At 45.4% G+C, this 20,849-nt stretch overlaps 1 protein-coding gene and 1 long non-coding RNA gene across 2 annotated transcripts in view; one reads left to right on the forward strand and one right to left on the reverse strand.

The window, feature by feature from the left end:
• Nucleotides 1-10,164: 10,164 nt before the first annotated feature.
• Nucleotides 10,165-20,849, reverse strand: part of LOC137159691 (uncharacterized) — a 35,840-nt gene continuing 25,155 nt past the window's right edge. Inside the window, exon 3 of the long non-coding RNA XR_010921694.1 lies at nucleotides 10,165-10,519. This is a non-coding gene — a long non-coding RNA (uncharacterized lncRNA). The remainder of the gene's footprint in view (nucleotides 10,520-20,849) is intronic.
• LOC137159690 (prolactin-releasing peptide receptor-like) lies at nucleotides 11,307-15,977 on the forward strand. The gene is made up of 2 exons (XM_067558157.1): nucleotides 11,307-11,381; nucleotides 14,842-15,977. The coding sequence occupies exon 2, from the start codon at nucleotides 14,880-14,882 to the stop codon at nucleotides 15,975-15,977; it is 1,098 nt and encodes a 365-aa protein (XP_067414258.1). The 5' UTR covers nucleotides 11,307-11,381; nucleotides 14,842-14,879.

Consider the following 20,849-nt stretch of genomic DNA (forward strand, 5'->3'; position numbering starts at 1 on the left):
TAATTCTGAGACTGGGAGCTATGGTAAGTTTTTTTCCTACAGACATTTACATTATTTTTAACATGTATTTAAAGTCAGACACAGGAGAGAACAGTCATGACAAACCAGGATACCATACAACACTGAACTCTTATGTGTATTAAATATACTTTCTGTGTGGTAGGTGCTTTTCCGGTACAAAGCATCCATGTAAAATAAGAGCCCAGTAGCAAAGCTGTTCTCTCATTCATTTATTTAAAGTTGGATCATATTACAGAAGTAAAAAAATTAAATTTAAAAAAAATCCATACTGAAATTGGAAGATAAAAGGTCCATTCATTCATCAGGAGAATCACAAGTGGAAAGAATTTCTCATTCAAATTTCTGCTGCATTTCTACATGGAGCCTTTCTGAGATACTTCAGTTAATTCATTCTGAGATTAGAGCTGTCCTGAGGCATCTTTGAAGAAAAGAATTAGGAACTAGATCTCAGAGGAAATTTTGATAGGAGATACATCTCCAGTGAAATTCAAGGCCTGATTCTGCTCTCATTTATGCTGGTATAAATCAGGAGTAATTCCACTTAAATCACTAGAGTTACATCACTATAAAACCTGTGCCAATGAAATCTGAATCAGGCCTTTAGCGTCTGCTGTGCATGTGCTTGATTTTGCAGCAAGATGGGAGGATGCTTATGTTTATCAATGGAAGCAGAAAGTGACTAAGTCATGTTGATGCTGTCACATCTGGCTTGTTAAATCTACCTGGATATAAATTGAAGTGCAAATTGGACTGAAGGCAGAGGGAATTGGGGTGCATGATGGAGAAATTGCTACATGGAAACCCTATGAACAGCCAAGCTTGGGGAGAAAGCTTAGACCTGGTTTATGTTTTTATTATTGTTACTGGAATTACCAATAAACTCAAACCTAGGAAGACTTAAGTTTTGATTAAATACAATGGGCCATATCCTGAACACTCCCCGGAAACACACACTCCCACACACTGGCTTTGCATTGGCCTGTCAATGGGAAGCAGGTGGGGAGCCAGCTCTACCAGGTGGCTGGAGATTTCCCTAGTGCAAGGGAATTCTCTGGTAGCATAGAGCCAGCAAAACCAATCTACTTCTAGGAGCTGGATTCAGTGTGGGGGCATATCAGAGGCAGTGACTAGAGTGCTGCTCTGCTCTGGTGAGCCCCAAGAGGTGGAAGCTGTTGTCAGCCAGTACTAGTTAAAGAAGTTCTGAGGGTGTTTAAATTGCACTGGGCTCTGAACTCAGACCTACCTTGTCCCTACACCAGCTGAGCAAAGTGGAGCTGAGCTGCAGCTGAGAATTCAGCCCAGTGAGTGTAGATTCTGTTCACTGCAGGCTGGGGACTCCAACTGCTTCATTTTCTTCACGTTGTGTCTTCATTTGGGAAACGTCAGAGTTTTGGGAGTTCTCTCTCGGATGCAATTCCACACACATCTAACTGGTTTTGCCTTGATGTGCTGCTATGGTCCAAGAAGACACTTCCTTGGGTGGGAGTCACTCACATCACTCACTTCTTGAAATGTCAGGTCTCCAGTGCACACCCGGAGAGTTATGGCCACATAACCAAAGCGATTCCCTACTTCCCAGTTCTGAGAAATGCCCCTATGATGGCAAACTGTCCACAAGCTCTGTGCCTAATCTGGTAGAAGAGGATCAAATCCTCTGGAAAGAAGAGTTGTCTTTTTTTTTCAGTGACAATTGCTGGCTACAGCTAAAAACAAACAAACAAACAAACCCACCTTCTAGCACTGAACCTCAGGCCCTACTAGAGCTCTGCTCTGTGGCAATTGTAACAAGAGCTTCTCCACACTCCTACTCCAGATGAGCAATGTGGGGTTTCCTGAAGACATGCCATCACATCAGTGATCTGCAGATCCTTGAAGCGGAACCCTTGACGCGTCTGGGCTGGAAACCAGCTGTAGGGAAAGAACGGTTACTTACCTTGTAACTGTCGTTCTTCGAGATGTGTTGCTCATGTCCATTCTGATTTAGGTGTGTGTGTGCGTCACATGCACCAGTGCCAGAAGTTTTTCCCCTAGGGGTACCCATAGGGCCGGCTCTAGCACCCTCTGCAGCGGCACGCATATACGTTTGCATATATGGCATTGCCGGCCCCCCTCCCTTCCAGTTCCTTCTTGCCAGAACTCCGACAGAGGGGATGGAGGGCGGGTTGTGGAATGGACATGAGCAACACATCTCGAAGAATAACAGCTATGAGGTATGTAACCATTTTTTCTTCTTTGAGTGCTTGCTCATGTCCATTCTGATTTAGGTGACTCACCAGCTGTACCTCCGGAGGTAGGTGGAGTTCATGGCCGTGAAGATTCCAGAACCGCTCTGCCAAATCCCGCATCATCCCAAACTTGCTGCATGATGGCATAGCGGGACGTGAAGGTATGTATGGACAACCAAGTAGCAACCCAACAAATATCCTGAATAGGTATATGCGCCAGGTAGGCCGCCGAAGAAACCCGAGTTCTAGTGGAATGAGCTGACAGGAAAATTGGAGGTGCGACCCCTGCATGCTCATAACAAGCGCAAATGCAGGCTGAGATCCAGGACGATATTTGCTGTAAGGAAACCGGTTTCCCCTTCATCCTGTCCACAACTGCCACGAAGAGCTGTGTGGAGTGGCGGAATGATCTGGTCCTATCGATATAGAAGGCTAGAGTCCTCCTTACATCGAGTGAGTGCAGATACCACTCTTCACCAAAGCTGTGAGGTTTAGGCAGAATACTGGCAGGAAGATGTCTTAATTAACATGAAAGTAGGAGAGGACCTTGGGGAACAATGCCGGATGAGGGGGGAGCTGGACTTTATCCTTGAAAAACAACGTATAAGGCAGCTCTGAGGTCAGGGCCTTAATCTCCGAAACCCTGCGTGCAGAAGTGATTGCTGAACCCTCCAGCGCTTGAGGTGGGTCACCTCAGACACAGCGGAGGCCATTGCCCGTGCTGCCTAGTTCACCACATCTAAAGCTGCCTGTAGGGAGGCCATGGCCATAGTCCTACCCTCCTCCAGGATGGCTTCAAACTCCTGCTTTGAGGACTGGGGGAGGGAATTGGTGAATTTCTCGAGCAACTGCCATATGTTAAAGTAGTATCACCCCACCAATGCCTGCTGGTTAGTTACCCTTAGCTGCAGGCCTGCTGTTGAATAAATTTTACGTCCAAATAAGTCCATCTTTTTTGCCTCTTTATTCTTCGGAGTAGAGCCCATTTGCCCCTGCCTGTCTCGCTCATTTGCCGCCGCGACCACCAGTGAGCCCGGAACAACATGGGGACACTTGTAGGTGGCATCGTAGCTTGTCTCCTCGGGGGAAATACAACTTCATCTCCAGAGCTCGAGGAAGAATGCCCTGGTGTCCACTGGGGCACCAGCCTGGTCTGCTTCTCCACATCTCAGTGTTGGAGATCCAGTGCCGGGGAGCAGTGACCGGAGCTGGGTCACTGATCATGCCTCAATCACATCTTATCCTTAGGCTTCCTATAAGGACTTGCGCGGTGCTGTGGCTCCGTGCCCTGCTGCGTGCCAGCGATACACGACACCCGGGGCTCAGAGAACTTTGGGACCCTGAAGAGTGCCGACGCTCAGTGGATCACTGCCAAGACCCTAGGGACTGGTGCCTATCACTTGGCAACCATTGGCTCAATTGTGATCTGTCCCGGTGCAGCTCCGGCAACCGGTGCTGAGAGCCTGACGAGCACCTAGAGGTCAGAGAAGGGCAACCAGCAGCCTATGTCCGCGTCCCCCTCGGTCCCCCCTGGGCCCTTGGTTGGGACATCCACTCCTCGGTGCACTGACCTACCCTCTCACGGCAGCACCTGGAACACCTCAGGCACGGAAGGAGTCGGCAGAGGCATGGTAGCCGGACTTGACGCCCATCCAGGTGGAGAACCCTTCCGGGCTGACTCCAGTTTCTTTGGGGTTTTCTTAGTCGGTTTCGGTGCCAGTGAGCGTTCCCTCTCTGAGTGTGCCTTCTTCTGGTGCTTCTTTGGCACTGGGGATGACGAACGGTGCTAGGGGAGCTCTGATGCTGACAAAGTGCTTTTCGACGAGGCTGTGGGACTTGGTCCCGAGTCCGATCTCGGCTCTGATGTTGGCCTGAGCGCCACTTCCATCAGAAGGGCCTTGAGTCTTATATCTCAGTTCTTCTTGGTTCTCGGGAGAAAGCTCTTGCAAATCTTGCACTTTGCAGAGAGGTGGGCTTCCTCCAAACACCTCAGACAGCTCTGATGTGGGTGGCTCAGTGGAATAGCCTTCTTACAAGAAGCACAGCGCTTAAATCCCAGGGACTGGGGCATGCCCCACACCTGAGAGCTTATTAGCTGCAAACCTAGCTAACTACTAACCAAATAACAACTTTCTAGAACTTTGAAACGATATACAGCAGCATGAGCTAGAACAGAAACCACTGGGAACACGGAGACTTGTGAGTCGTTCCAGCACCCTCACGGGTGGACAGAAGGGATTGGAAGGGAAGGGGGGCCGGCAGCACCACATATGGGAGTGCATACCCCCGCCTCTGCAGAGGGTGCTAGAGCTGGCTGTATGGGTACCACTAGGGGAAAAGCTTCGGGCACCTGCATATGGCGCACACACACCTAAATCAGAGTGGACATGAGCAAGGACTTGAAGAAGAGGCCGAAGTTTTCTCTGGGAAAAAAGGCTAAAGTGCGACCGTTCCCCCGCCCCTGACATTTTCTCACCAACTGCAGATATGTTTCGGGGGGATTCACCGAGCAGCCCGAGAAGCCTCCTGCTAAGAGAACACGAAGCTGCCTCTCCAGTGACTGGCTAACGGGCTTTGCATCGGAGTAGAGAGCTGGGGGGAGGTCCACGCTTTGGGCGCCCTGAATAGGAGCAGAGTTTCCCTCTGGCCATCACATCGACTCCTTCCTTCAGCATCGGGGGGAAGGAAACCGTGTCTTGGCAGAGAGGGAGAGCGGAGCAGGTCCTCCGGATTCAGGGTAAGAGAAGGAGGCGGCGGCTGCTCCCTTTATTAGAGAGGTGGGCGGGGAGGGTTGAGCCATTGGCTTCAGTACCCCAGGGAAGGGATGGCTCCTAGGGGGCAGCGTTTGAGTCCCAGCCCTTCCCCGAGATCCCAACGAGATCTCCCCCGGCTTTAAATTGGGAAGGAGTCAGGGGGTGGCCAGCTCGAAGCGCAGGTCCCCTGTGGAGGTGATAGTTTAATAGAGGGATTTCGATAGCTGGAGACTGTCACCACTTCCACATCTCGCCGCAGCCACCGTCCCTCCCGGGCGATCCGGATTGTAGCCCCCCCCCCGCCCCCCGCCCCCCGGTGGGTTCCCCTAACAGCACAGCTTCGCTCTCCGGCGCCGCGCGTTCCGCTCAGCCCCCCTCGAGTGGAAACGCGATTCAGCTCCCAGCAGGCTGGTCCCAGCGCGGGGGGGAAGCAGCCCGTTGTCAGCCCTCGCCTAGCGGCTTTCCCAGCTCCCCTCCGTGGGAAGCGCCGCTCCAGGGGTGAGGGCTGCCGGCTGCCACCGCCTTCCGCCCTTCTCCGCCTCGCAGGTGTGCGGCGAACTCCAAAGCCACGGCAGGACGGCGACGAGCGAGCGGCTTGATGTAGTAAGTGGCACAGCGGATTGAATGTTGTTCTTTATGGTCACGCCCCAGTTTGCTTTCCATTACCCCAGCCTGTGCAGGGTCCCGGCCCCGCGGAACTGCTGTTGATCTCCCGCCCCCCCCCCTCCCCCCAGCTCCTGAGGTTTAAAGGCTCCCTCTCTCCGCTTGCCCGCAGCTCTCGGGACGATAACTTCATCTCCCCTTCCAGATTTGTCCGAGCCCCTGACGAGTCTCTCCCAGCAGCGATCTCTCGCTCTCTGCCATGCCCAGCGTTTCGTAGGCACCTGTGTGCAGAGCTCCCGGCTGGCTTCCTTTTGGAAACAACTTACTGAAACGGGGGCAAACCGGTGCATGCTTTATTTCGCTTGAAGAGACGAGCTAGGGAGGAAGATGCGTGCGCCCCAGTCCTCAGGCAAACACGATCTGCAGCCACACCCGAGCTGGCAGGCAATGAGTGGGGGATACAATATTTTCCACGAGCGGGCTGAAATAACTAACTCTGGGTTTTGAAGGAGAAAACTCCTCTTCTAACTATGGCTAGCAACATGTGTTTAGACTCTCCCCCAAGAAATTTCTTCGTGTCAAAGTGGACCGCACAGGCTTCAAGCTTTCCTGGCTCGGTGCACCAGTTCGTGCAATCTGCTCTCTGCAATTCCACAGCACCAATAGAGATATTTCCCCTTTTTAGCCAAAATTGTTTTAAGCAATGTCAAAGGGAAGTGGGTGACTTTTAAAAATCCTTATACTCTGTAAACTCCCATTTACACACTGGTTTTAGTGCGGGACAGTCTGCTCTATCAAAAGGCTGTTTTAGTCCTAATGCATTCACTAGGCTTAAATCAGGTTCTCTACTTTACTTTGTTGGCTGGCTCGAATCAAAATTAGTTATGCAGAAGTCTAGACCTTAGGGCTCATGTAGAAGTGATTTGCATCAAGTGTGGCTGTGGGTTGTCTCCAGGCAGCACTCTTGTGTCCTCTTTTTAAAAATATCTCCTCCCCAGGACTGGTTTATGGTCTCCACCCTTTGGAGAGCTGTGAAAACAATTGTTTAAGCAGGAGAAAGGACACTAGTCAAAGAGAAAATTGAAGTTAGTACCCCAGGCCTTTCTTTTACAGCCAGACATGGGTGACTGGATATTTAATTCTATTCTGCCTCATGGTCTCCTGTGGAGTTATAGCAGAGAGATGGTGTGAGCTGACATAAATGAGTCATTTGTCCCGAGGAAATGTCTGAGGTTCCCTGTTAGACCCTGAGAAATCCAGACTCCTCCATGGTGGCCCCACGCTGATCTCCATCCTGGAGTAAAGGGGTTGGATTGTATTAAATTTTACAATCTATTTAAACTGTATGCTCTTTGGGGAAGAGGCCACCTTTTTGTTCTGTTTGTACAGCACCTAGCACAGTCCATGACTAAGGATCCTAGGTACTTTGGGAATATAAATAATAAAAATGAACATAGCAGGATCCCAATCAATAAGGTGACTCAACCCAGGCTGGAACTATAGCATTTCCATACTGGCCTTCCTTTGTGAGATGTAGCCAAGCTACTAATCACAGTGTCGTACCAAGAGAATCCTCTAACCACAGTGAAATGATCCATACCACCATGAAAGGAGTTACTTCATTATACCACCTCCCTGGAGTTACTGGATTGGTTTACAGCAAGGAAGCCAGTAGCGAACTAAAGACAACAGCAACATCAGATACCAGAGCCCAATGAAACAAAGTGCCAGGTGTAGCCTTTCTTGGCTTATCATGTGTTCAGTTAGAGTGATCCCTCTGTTCTTGGGCAACAGGAAAATAGGAACATCAACAAAAACAAACTCTGCTGCAGATAAACACTCTGCTAGGCAGAAGCCAGCCTGGCAGCTCCTCCTTCATATCTGCAGCTGTGTCTATGAGCCACTCTTTGGACTCCTAGGGCTGATCAAAGAGGTGGAAACACTCATAAGCAAAGATGCACTCCTTCAGGCAGGAAGTGGCTGGGAAGTTCACAGGTTGAATATTTTCTCTAAAATAAAAGACAAAAATCGTTCCATCCCTGCCGAGAGGAAGCACAGCAGTGCATTGCAAGGAGAAGGATTGAGGTATCAAAGAGACAGAGCACTCTATTGTTCTCAGAGGGAAAAAGAATTCAGGGAAAATGTCATGATTTGGAGAACAGGTCCTGCTGGAGTAACAGCAATAGCTATGGAATTCTAGGAAACGAGGAGCAAAAGAATTTACATCCAGCTGCATTAACTCTTGCTGAAAAGATCTCAGGCCCACCACCAAATTAAGGACCAAACACAGAAAGGTCCACTCTAGACTAGGCTAAAAGTGTTTGGTTTTGTTAAGTATTAGCTAACACTTTTTAAAACAAGATGGTTTTAGATAGCTACTGTAGGCAGGGTTTATTATCTTTATAGACAAGTTAGCTGGTCATGATCAAACACCTTTTAAACTAGTCTAGACACAGCCAAAGAGTCTGAATGAGTGCTCATTCAGAAACTCTCTCTGCCAAATCAAACTGCACGATTAACATTTCTCAAGCAGTCAAACTGCCCTGAGCATTTCTCTCCAGTATTTATATGTTGTTTAAGCAGTTAAAATTAATGCTTAACAAATGTTTGGTAAATGCATAGTCCAATTATTTTTATAATGCTTCAGAAAATCTCTCTTTAGTCCTAAGGCTGACAGTCCCCATTCTTGTCTTGATGTTTGGGAGGTACTTGTTACACTTTCTATGCTTGGCAATAGAGGATTTTTCAGAGCAGGACAGTTTGTTGGGGGTTATCACACGGCATCTCTCCTCCCCTCCATTGTATTAACACTTCTAGACACTTTGGGACAACACCCTTGTCTGTCATCTAGTCAACTTCAGCCACACTGGGGAAGCTGGGAATCACATTCCTCAGAGAGAAAACCTGATTGAAAAAGAAATACACCAGGTTGCTGCATGGAGGCTTGGTGCTATAGGAGGGACAGATAGACACTATTTGCCTCTGAGAAGCAGACTTCCACCTCTTCCTCTGGAATGGCCTTAACATTATACTCCCACCTTGTCCTTATTCAGACCCCTAAGATAACTAAGGGAGATACAAAACAGGAACACAAACCACTAAAGCCCCATTTACCACCCAACTATTACCAAGCCAGGGGATCCGTTACAACTCACTTATCACAAGGGATTAGATTCAGAAAGAGCTTGATATCAGCTTTGTTTCCTTCAGGGCTGCTCTAACTTGCTCTGATTTTCGTGGCCTCCAGTGGCCTGTGGGGAGCAGAGAATAGCAGAACAATGCTCGCTAGCCATATTTCCTTCCTCCCTCCTCCTCCTCCTCCACATCCCTTATGTTGGCTAGGGAGGCCCTCCGCTTTCTGGTATTCCTATGAGGCCATCTCCATTAGCTTTCTGCTCCTGTAGTGCACAAGAGGCAGATTGCTACAAAGAATCAGGCCCTACAACTTGTTTTTTCCATTTTGTACACAAATGTTTATTCCAGATTTGACAGTTCCCTTATCCCCGAAGCAGACCTACTAAACATTCAAGTATGTAAATTCTTCATATCACAGATTGAAAAATTCCAAGGCCAGAAGGGACCATTGTGACCATCTAATCCAACCTCCTGTATAACACAGACCATAAAACTTACCCCCAAAAAACTCCTAGAGGATATCTTTTACAAAAACATCCAATCATGATTTTAAAATTGTCAGTGATGGCGACTCCACCATGACCCTTAGCAAATTGTTCCAATGGTTAATTACTCTCACTGAAAAAAATGTACATCTTATTTCCAGTCAGAATCTGCCAATCTTCATCTTCCAGGAACCGGATCATGTTATACCTTTCTCTGCTAGATTGAGGGGGCCATTATTAAAATATTTGCTTCCATCCTTTTACCTTCTCTTTGTTAAGCTAAATAGATTGAGAGCTTTGAGTCTCTCACTACAAAGCATGCTTTCTAATCCTTTAATCATTTTTGTGGCTCTTTTCTGAACCCTCTCCAATTTATCAACATTGTTCTTTGAATTGTGGCCATCAGAACTGGACACAGTATTCCAGAAGTGGAGACACCAGTGCCAAATACAGAGGTAAAATAACCTCTTACTCCTCCTTGAGATTCCCCTGTTTATGCATCCTAGGCATGCATTTGCTCTTTTGGCTACAGTGGTAATTGGGAGCTCATGTTCAGCTGATTATCCACCAGGACCCACAAATCTTTTTCAGAGTCAATGCTTCCCAGGATTGAATCCCCTACCCTGCAAGTATGGTCTACATTCTTTGTTCCTAAAGGTATAGATTTACATTTTGCCATACTAAAACGCACATTGTTTGCTTGCACCCAGTTTATCAAGTGATCCAGGTCCTCTGAATCAGTGACTTCATTATTTTCCTTCCCTCCTCCCATCATTGCAAACAACCCTCCTAGGCATTTTGTGGGTGTTCTTACCAATGGACTAAAGATTATTAGGGGGGCAGCACCATCTTCTCCTCCATCTGTGTTCTGTGTGAGGACTAATCTGGTAGGCATGCTGTGAACATATCTACCAGACCAAGCCCTTCAGGAGAGATGGGTGGGGGACCACCTAGTTTGAGGATCCCACTGGGGCTTAGGCATGAGGTAGGCACCTGGGCATCAGAATTTAGGCAGCTATATTGGTATAACTTATTTCCACAAATGTACTAAATCATTTATTTATGGAGTGGAGAGATCCTGCAGAAATTGAAGCATGGGTTGTCTTCTTGCCCTAGCTGAGTGCCTGTTTTATTTCGTGAGATATAGGCCATGAAGAGAGAGAGCTGCTTACACATCTTTTTCTACACAGGTTTCACTTTCACAATTTCTTCAGTATCCTGTTCTTGAAGCTTTGTACAATTGATCTCCCAAAGGTGCCAAATCCACATAACTTCGAAAGGACGAAAGGCATCATACCTGTCAAAGGTGAGAGCATCCCATTATTGAAACACTTGCTAAAAGGCTGGATTGCAGTACGAATCATGAGGGATGAAAGCACTGGAGAACCAATAGTCCATGAGAAGAACCTGTAGTGAAGAGACTCTATCAAGGGTAATGATTGGTGTAATGATATGTACAGGGAAGATATGTTCTTATGGAAAAGTCCTATTTAATTTAATAATTTTATAGTTTTTTTGGAGCATTTGTGGACTTGAATAGAGAATTATATCCCTGCTATCGAATTCTATAGGGTGGTTAAAAATAAACTCATTGAACGGATATATTTCTCTGTTTGCTTTTTGGAGTAATTTTTGATTGATCCTATCACATTTCTACAGAACTTTATGGTTTTATCCCAATTACATTGTATGAGACTTTTCCATAAGGGTGTTCGTGATTGTATAAGCTATTGTATACAGAAGCACAAGCTTATTCTCTGTGTGAGATGTACATGACTAAATGAGATATCTATGGCAACATATAATAAAATGAGAAATGCATGAAAGATTGAGATGTAAGTGGAAGGAACACCCATACCTCCACTTCTGCTGATTTTATTTTATAGACTTAGAGCATCAGTACAAAATAGGTACTAAAATAACCATACCACTAACTGCAATCAAAAGGGATCTTTTTGGTGAAGAAAACTCTCTGTGAATTAAAGATCATATTAGTTACATTCAAATCAAAATGGTTTGTAATCCTGAGCTATCTTTAAACTTTGATTTGTGTTTACACAGGTCATCATGGACAATGCCAAAAGCCCAATGGAATTTCCAGTTTTAGTTTGATATGTTCGAAATGTCAGTAAGTGAAAGAAAAATAAAGGAGGAAGGGGGTAAGTAATGAACTGATCAAAGATCATTTTCTGAGCCGGTGCTGAGTTGATACCAGTGCTCCTGTGATGATGAAAAAAGCTCTTAAGAGTGTGACATTGGAGCTTCCATCTCCTAGACTAGCATTGATTTAGGGATATTACTAGATAAAGTGTTTTTGAACATTGGAAGGACAGTGCTGAAAGTGACTAATACTTGCTTCTGCACCTCCCCCAATCATTCCACAACAATATTTACTGTATTTTCATTGGAGGAAGAGAGCATATTTTCATCTCAGTGCACAGCAAGCTGTGTATATAAGTCTTGGTGTAGAATGTCCCCACAGTTCCATATTAATTCTCATTCGCATAGCTAAAAGCCTCAAGATTTTATTCTGATTTCACACCAGTTTAAACATTGATGCACTTCCATTACCTTCAATGGAATTACTCCTGATTAACTCCTCAGACTTTACAAAAGGGCCAGTATTATTCCCATCTCTTAAGAGGATTTCTTTAAAGAGAAAATAGTTATTTATCATCAAAACAAAAAGTATATGTAAACTGTAAAATAAAAGGGTACTTAATTAATATGGTATAACTTGTCCATGGGAGGCAGGGACAGAGCTGTTCAAAGCCTGGAGAGGAAGGATGAAAAATTTGAACTTCACAAGGAAGACAAGGGGAAGCCAATGTAGAGATTCAAAGAGGGAAGTGACATGGAGCCTGATTCTTCATTGCCCTGCACCTTGTAAAAGAGTTCATATGAGTGCACATTGAATGCAAAATGTCCCCAACTCAAAATGGTAACGTTTCACATCCACTTTGCACTGGTGTAGATTGGGAGAATCAGGCTCTACGGTCTATGTGGTGAGAGAGGAAAATGATGTTAACAGAAACAATTTGGATGGACTGGGGATGGGGAGAGATGAGAAGCAAAGAGGCCAGAAAGGAGGAGGTTGCTGCAGTGAAAGGGTAAAATTGCCAAGGTTTAGACAAGGGTTTTAGTGGGTGAAGTGGAGAGGAAAGGACACATTTTAGAGACATTGTCAAGGAAGAAGCAGCAGTATTTAGTGAAAACCTGGCTATGGATTGAGAAGAAGAGAGAAGTTAATGACAAGCTTACATGCCTGCCAGATGAAGAAGACAATGAAATGGAATTTGGAGGCAAGATGAGACGCTCTGTTTTCCACCATGTTGGGTTTGAAATGGTGGTAGGTCATTTAAGTAATTTCAGAGAGGTAGCTGATATGAAGAGACAGGACTGAGGGAGACAGACTGGATTAGAGAGGTAAGGCTGAATATAGGGGAGTAGACTTGGGAGAGGAGATAATAAAACACAACTCTAGAGGTCAGACTCTCTGAACAGCTGATAGACTAAGTGACAAAAGTATAATGAGCTGCTCAGAGTGAAACAGTAGGGACAAACTGGATTGTGTTCAGAGATTTGGCACGAGATGAACTGTCATATTTAACTGTTTGACAATTTTATAGCTATGTTTCAAGTTCTTTGTCCTTTCCAAAGTCAATCTTTGTGTCTTTCCCCCTTGAACAATGTTTAAAATGACAGATACCATCTTTAAAGCCAGCCAGTGTCACAGTTTATAGTACAGTGCCTCGCCATATGGAAAACATAGGCTAGAGCAGTGGTTCCCTACCTTTTTGGCTCAAGGGCCACAGATATCATTTTTACAAACCTGAAGGGCTGCCAGTCTCTGCCAGCAAACCCCCCACCCCCACTGCAGCCAGATGGAAGGAGTTCAGCGATGAGGCTGCCTCCCTCCTTGCTGATCTCCCATCCTCCTGGCTGCAGCAGGGAAACCTCATGCATCCTGTAGCTCCATTCGCTCAACCTGGGTCCCTAGGCAGAAGCTCCCTTCTGCAGCCAGGGGGATGGGAGATAAGTGTTCCCACCCTCAGCAGGGACTCCAGGACCCAGGTAGAGCGCTTTTCTCTCTGCTGGAACTGGGGGAGGGGAATGCTGATCTCCCCTCCCTCTAGCTCCAGCAGGGACCCCAGCATCTATGGACCCAGGCGGAACACTTTGCCATGCTCCCTGCTACAGTCAGGGGGAGGGGAGCGCTGATCTCCCGTCCCGTTGGCTGCAGCAAGGAGCTTGTACTGGTCTTGTAGCCCCGTGGCAACGCGCTCCGCCAGGGTCCTTAGGCAGTGGCTCCCTTCTGTAGCCAGCAGGAGGGGAGCAGCAGGCCACTTTCGGCCCATGGGTTGGGAACCAGTGGGTTAGAGAGAAGAGCAAGATAGGAGGAATATTTTGGACTGCTCTTTCTCACCCTCTAGTGGGCTGTGAGAGTGGCACGTTCTTTGTCTCAGTTACATTGCCAAGGGCTGCTCCTTGGCAGACCATGTGTAGTTAATATTTGAAATACTTAGGGCCTGATTTTCATTTTCTCCACTGTGGCAGTGGCACAGCTAATTTAAGGGTCCTTTTCACTGCCAAAGCTCTCGAGAGGAAGGATGGTCCTGTGCTTAGAATGCTAGCCAAGGACTTGGTAGACCTGGTTCAGTTCTCTGCTTTGCCAGACTTCCATCGTGACCTCAGGCAGGTCAATTAGCCTCTTTGTGCTTCAATTCCTCAACCGTGCAATGGAGATAATAATAGCACTTCCCTACCTCACAAGGGTGTTGTGAGGATAAACACATGAGAGAGAGGGAGAGACTGACCTACTACTGTTGGTATGAGGGCCATATAAGATAGCATGAGAGTCAGGTTCTTGAATTGTAAGCTCTTTGGGACAGGGCCCATCCTTTTTGTTATGTGTTTGTTCCTCCAGCCGCTATGACAATGCAGCAAACAATAATAAGTAGGGTGGATATACAAATCAAATGGAAACCCCAAGTACTCCAAGAGATGAAAATCTTATGACCAGCAGCTCAGACTGGCTCACTTCCATAGGTGGAAAGAGCCTCTTAGGTATATGCCCTAGCTGGGATTGAGTGGACAGGAACAGGTAAGATACACACTTGGAACCTGACTCTGTTTCTAGGCTCCAGCTGCTTTGCACTGCACCACCAGCACACAGGAACCCTAAAGAGGCTCTAGCCAGCAATGGAAGGATCATCCCAGTGTGGGAGAATCCTCCTGTGTGGCTCCCATGCCACCCTGTCCCCTGAGGCCAGAGAAAAAGGTGCGTGGCTGGGGTTTCCCTGCATTTTGGTGAATCCTTGGTGTCATAACAGCCCCTTAGGGCCGTTGACAGCCAGTGTAATTCAGAGCAGCCTTTGGACTATTCTAACATTCCAGGAGATCTTCCTGGCATACAGCTAGTCCAGAATCAGGGAAACACAAAGGTAAGCCTCCTTTGGACCACCCCTATCTGGGCCAGTCTGTAGGCTGTTGGGCTATAGCTGAGCCTGTGAGCCTGGATGTCAGGGAACTATCTGTGGCAGAAACTGAAAAACAAACACACAAAAGCACCGTTTTTCTTTAGTTCTAACAAGCTTTCCATATTTGAATTTGTTTAAGGCAAGGATAAGTAACAGTCATCGGACGTGAAGCCCATCATGGCACATGGCCAGCTCCCAAACAACTCTTTGAAGAACAGTTCAGCCCCTGTGTTCACAGGCCTTGACCTCCTCTTTGATCTCAAGCCCCTCTTCATTCCCCTCTATGCTACTCTGGTGGCCGTGGCTTGCACAGGCAACTTGCTCCTCATTCTCCTTATTGTTGTCACCAAAAAACTGCACAGCACCACTAATTTCCTTATTGGAAACCTGGCTGCAGCTGACTTGATCATGTGCATTTTCTGTGTCCCACTGACTGCATCCTACGCCTTTGAGATCCGTGGCTGGCTCTTTGGGATGTTCATGTGTTACTTTGTCACCCTGATGCAGACAGCCACTGTATTTGTGTCTGTGCTGTCCCTCACAGCTATTGCAGTGGACCGATATATTGTTGTTGCTTACCCCATTCGCAGAAGGCTAAGCCGCAAGTCCTGTGTCTACATAGTAGCCTTCATTTGGGTACTCTCCATTGTGGTTTCTGTGCCTACATCCATGCACACCCATTATCTAGATCTCAACAAGATTGGCCATGACATGTTCATCTGTGAAGAATTCTGGAAGCACCAACAGAAAGAGAGGCTGCTGTACTCTTGCTCAATGCTCCTTTTGTCCTACATGCTCCCACTTTCTGCAGTGTCTATCTCCTACTGTGCCATTTCTTATCACCTCAGGAAGAGGAATGTCCCAGGGGCTGCCTACCACAATCAAGAGAAATGGACCAACAAAAAGCAAAAGACCTTCCGGGTTCTCATTATTTCAGTCATATGCTTTGCTGTCTGCTGGCTACCTCTGCAGGTGGTGAACCTCATCAGAGATGTAGACGAGGAGTTCACCATCTTGGACAAGAGGTACGTGAATGTCATTCAGGTGTCATGTCACTTGATCGCCATGAGCTCTGCCTGTTATAACCCGTTCATCTATGCCTCCCTCCATGACAAATTCCGATTCCATGTTAGTAACTATTTTTACCATCACAAGAAAAGGTCCAGCAACGTGTCTCGCAAGACCTCGCGACTCACTACCTGCTCCACCCAGGCAGACATTCCCATGGACATCACTGATAAGTTAACTCTGCAAGGCAGGTTCTCTTTTAACTAAAATACAGCAGGAGGTCAAATCAGCAGAGATGGCGAGCCCCTTCGTTCTGGACTTGTTACGTAGGACGCAGAAGCCTACGGTGCAAGTTATGTGACAATGGTATTTGGTCATTTCAAGAAAATGTAGATGTCTGAGAACTTGGCAGCAGTGCAAGGGAAACAAACCGATGGGGTTTGTATTTGAAAGGAGAGAAACAGCTCACTTGAGCAACTGAAGTGTATTCTGCTCTGTCTCAAAAACAAGCAAATTCAACAACAAAAATGACAGTCATGTAAGTTTAAGTTAATTCTGTGCAGTTTTTACTCATTAACATTGTCCTCATTTTGTATAGGGTGATGCTATAGAAATAGCAGGCATTTCCTCTTGACTTAACTCAATTCAAAGCTAAAAAGTCTTTACATATGAAACAACAGCCATTTGCTCTGTTGAAACAGGCCAGTAAGAACATACACTTAACTATTTTATTATAAATATTGCGATTTTCAGAAATGGCCTACAAATCTGCATGCTTAAAATTGTGCTTGTTTTCTGTTGCATAACAGTGCACGACTAAGTGTGAATCAGTCAATTGTATTTTGCTGCACAGATTGGGGACTAGACACCCAATAGCTATATTTCTTTGCACAGATCAGTTTGCGAGCCTACAGGGGAATTTTGGCACATTCAAACACTTAGGCAGCAAAGGTAATATCAAAAGCTGTGTCAAAATGGTTGCATCCACACATTTTGGAGTTCAGGTCCACCCAGATTACAAGGCCCATTTGTGGACCCCATGTCAGTTTCTGTCAAATGGTGCATCATCTAAATTGCTTATGATTATTATCCACTTTTCTAAGGCATGTATCAGCATAGTATGTTTGTGCAATTTACAGAGGTTAGCTCAAGTTTAAAATAAGCATTTCCCTCAAAATAGGTATCGTACGGATATACATGGTGACAACCAGTCCCAGGTCCAATAGATCCTGAGGTGGAGAAAACCCAATGGGAGGGTGAAAGCCAGGGAGCACCGCAAGTGCATTTAATGGAAAGACTAGACAAAAAGGGCTCTATAAAAAGGTAGCCAAGTTTGTGTTCAGGTATGTTTCTGGAGCAAATTCCAAAGGCAAGAATCTGCCTGTGACAATGCTCTGTTTGACACCTCCAAGCTTCACCCTAGAAAAACAGAGCCTTTTGCATACAGCTGACAGAGCAGGGTATAGAAGGAGTGGCACATAGTGGGACTAGCTCAACATGGATTTGTAGACTGTACCCAGCATCTTGAAATTCACCCAGAAGTGAGTAATCCATGTGCACTGCACTGGCTGCCAGCATGTTTCTGATGGTCTGTCCTTGTTAGCAGCTAACCCAACCCGTAAACACACATTAGATGTATTGTAAGAAGGTTTAAAAGTTTATGGGTTCATTTTGTATTACATAGAATTGTTTCTAAGCAACAAATAGCATCTCTATCTTCCTTCTACCAAAATGCTAAAATAGTACCACATTACTGTCTAATGTGCATTAAAAAAACCGAAATGGGTTGTTAAGGGTGTACATTAAGAAATACATTTACCTTTGTCTGCAAGACATTCAAACACCAGAGATGGTACCAGACAGCATCAAGGCAAGGCTCATTTAGGAAAGGAGAGAACTTTCACAGGCTCATGAGCTGAAGCCTGTGAACTTCCAAAAAGCATGTGAGTGAATAACTAACCAAAGTGGATCCTATATTTCTTTCCACATATAAATGTTTTAATGCACGCTATGGGACTTTCAGACACTGGAGAAATTGTTGAGATGGATCTGCTATTGCAGCCCTCATCTCCACACTTTACTAATACACACATTTTGTGGGGCTGGCTAGGTGCCTGCTTAGGGCAGGAATACTTTCCAGGCCCAGTTTTTCTTTGGTCCCCATTCTCTTCCACATGGTGCCTCTCTCACCACAAGTTAATACAACATCACCATCAAAATTACAAACAAAATTGGTGAGCTCATTCTCCTGATTTGCTTTAATCACTGCTTGTGCCACAGTTCTGATCAGCAGAGGTGTTCAATCTAGATTTCTCTAGACTTAAAAGAGTGCTGTTAGGAGGATGTTCTCAGTGAAGGACCCTGAGCTTTGGCTTTCACTCTCTTCCCTCCCCGGTCCAAAACGGTCCAAAACGGTTGGCCTTCAGAGTGTGCTGCAAAACCCATCCATTTCCCAGGCTTCTGGGGAGGAAGCTGTGGTGAGGCAGGTATACTGAGGTGTGTTGACATATTGTTTGAGATTGATTTTTAGTCGACTATTTTCTGGTTCTGTAGGAGAGGAGCGGCTGCTAACTGCACAGCTTGTCTGCACTATTTTGTTTTTATCAAAGCATTATGGTTTTATTTGTGCTTTGGAGAGGTGCTGTCTCTTACCATCTTCATAAAACAAAAAACAACAACATATGGAATTTCCCCCTGGTTTTGTTACCTTACATGCTGTGAAGCAAAGGGATATAGTTAGATCTGATATCTAGGACCTAAAGAATTGAAATAAGCACCTGGGGAACAGCCTTTCACACTCCAGGAAGGTGGCATATCCTACAGCAATGGTGTGAACAGCAATAGACTAACTATCAGGAAAGGAATCTCCTTTAGAGGAATGAGGAGTCACAGATTGCAACGGAGACAAAGCACGGTCATATGGAAGAGTTAAAGCCAGAAATATTGCCACCTGCCTTAACACGGTCACACTGGTTTCACTATGGTCCTAGATCAGACCTCCTTACCCAGCATCCTAAACAAAAGTGGGGTAAAATAAGTCTCCTGGGCTTTATGCCGCCATTTTATAATCATAAGTGTGGGGAGAGCAGAAGGGGAACACACAGTGGAAAGGAGGGAAAATACAAAAATGGAGAATGAGGATGAGTTCCCGAGTTACATCCCAGGCTGCATCTCAGCCCACACAGTTTTTCATCCCTCTTTGTCTTAATCTATGTTAAAATTAGGCTCACACTGATATTACCTGATGTTGTCCTCCTTTGGTATCAGTACCTTTCTTTCCAGCATATATTGAATGCCCACCTGATGACCCACTGGGGATATATAACCTGTATGCAAAAGGATCAAACACCAGAATGGCTTCTAAACTGTACAAAATGTGTTTAGATGGACATACTGGAACTTGATGGAGAAAAGTGAGTGGCAAGGAGCAGCTCTGTCTTGACTGACCAATGAGTGGCTTCACAAACTCACCATCCTCCTGCCCCCATCTCGTTAATGTCAGCTATCCCAGAGAAGCTTGAAAACAGAAAGCTACTTTTATAAATCCAGCTAAGACACAAAAGTAGGATCTGTATCCAGCAAATATGTCTGGGCCACTTTCACCTCTAAGCCAACTGCAGAGGCTGGTTTTGCTGTTCATATCCAGGTTTGTGTGAACAGTCCACACGAAGGAATGCTTTTTGAGTAGCTGTCCACTAAGTTCCAGATGAGTGAGAGTTTCTATCATTGTACTTAACAGGAGGAAGAGTTGGATTCTCAAACCCCATTTTCCCACTGCCAGGTGAAAGCTCTGAGTGGTTGTAGAAATCATTCATGTCACTGTGTTCTTAAAATGTAGCTTGGCATTCTTCAGTGCAAACTCAGCCTGTTTGAACATAATAGCCACAGTGGGCTCCCTAATCCACTCTCATTCTACATATGGAAGAGCTGTTGCATGCTTTGTTCTTTCTGAGACCTTTGTGTGTCCTGATGATGCTATTCTAAATAGTGTATTGTTGTCTGCAGTGTAACCAGCTGAGGTTGGGACCTGTTAAACACAATGATTATGTAGGCAAGTTGTAATCTATCTGCTTTACTAATATAAAGGGCAAACACTATATACTTTTGACAGCTGTCATGTATGATTGTGTGGTGTAAGAGATTGCTTCATTTGTCCTGAAGAAAAAAACAACCTGTAACGCTTTATGTCCTTTTCAATAAATATGTACAAAACCCAGCATCTTTCTGAGTTTGAATCGACACATTAAGAAAAAAATTCACAAGGTTTACTTTCATTCAAACAGGAATACTGTGTTTACTTGGGATTATCTGTGTTGCCTCTGCTTGTGGCTCAAAGATGAGCTCTGGCAAGGAATGGTGAAATCACAGTGTGTAAAGTTACACGTGGTTGCTATATTTGGATAATTCAACAAGAAAATGTCACCAGATAGATTACCTTTTCTATTCATTCATTCTGAAGCACCTGGCATTGGTCACTGTCGGAAGACAGGATACTGGGCTAGATGGACCATTGGTCTGACCCCCTAAGGCCATTCTTATAGAGAAAAATGGTTGCAATAGATGGGAGCCATGTGTTATTAATACACATTTTTATAAAGTAACAAATGTAGATTTATTTTAATTTACCTTGTATTTCTTTATTTTCATAGGTCTGTAGATTCTAATGTTCAAAGGGACTACTGTGATCATCTACCCTTCCTGGATAAACACAGGCCATAAAACTTCCCCAAAATAATTCCTACAGCACAGCTTTTTAAAAAACATCCAATCTTGATTTTAAAATTGCCAGTGATAGAGAATCCACCATGACCTATGGTAAATTGCTCCAATGGTTAATTACTCTCACCAGGAAAATTGTACACCTTATTTCCAGTCTGAATTTGTTTAGCTTCAATTTCCAGCTATTGGATTGGGTTATACCTTTCTCTGCTAGCTTGAAGAGACCATTATCAAATATTTGTTCCCCGTGTAGGTACTTATAGACTGTAATTAAGTCACCCCTTAACCTTCTCTTTGTTAAAATAAGTAGATTGAGCTGCTTAAGACATATTTTCTAATCCTTTAATCTCATGGCTGTTCTCCGAATCCTCTCCACTTTATCAACATCCTTCTTGAATTGTGAGCACCAAGAGCTGGACA

Source organism: Emydura macquarii, unplaced genomic scaffold (assembly GCF_026122565.2).
Source record: "Emydura macquarii macquarii isolate MOO-44397 ecotype Brisbane River unplaced genomic scaffold, CSIRO-AGI_Emac_v2 contig_1876, whole genome shotgun sequence".
NCBI lineage: Eukaryota > Metazoa > Chordata > Testudines > Chelidae > Emydura > Emydura macquarii.

Bases quoted from the DNA above. Each gene is read 5' to 3' on its own strand.
- LOC137159690 (XM_067558157.1), top strand. From the start codon at position 14,880: ATGGCACATGGCCAGCTCCCAAACAACTCTTTGAAGAACAGTTCAGCC.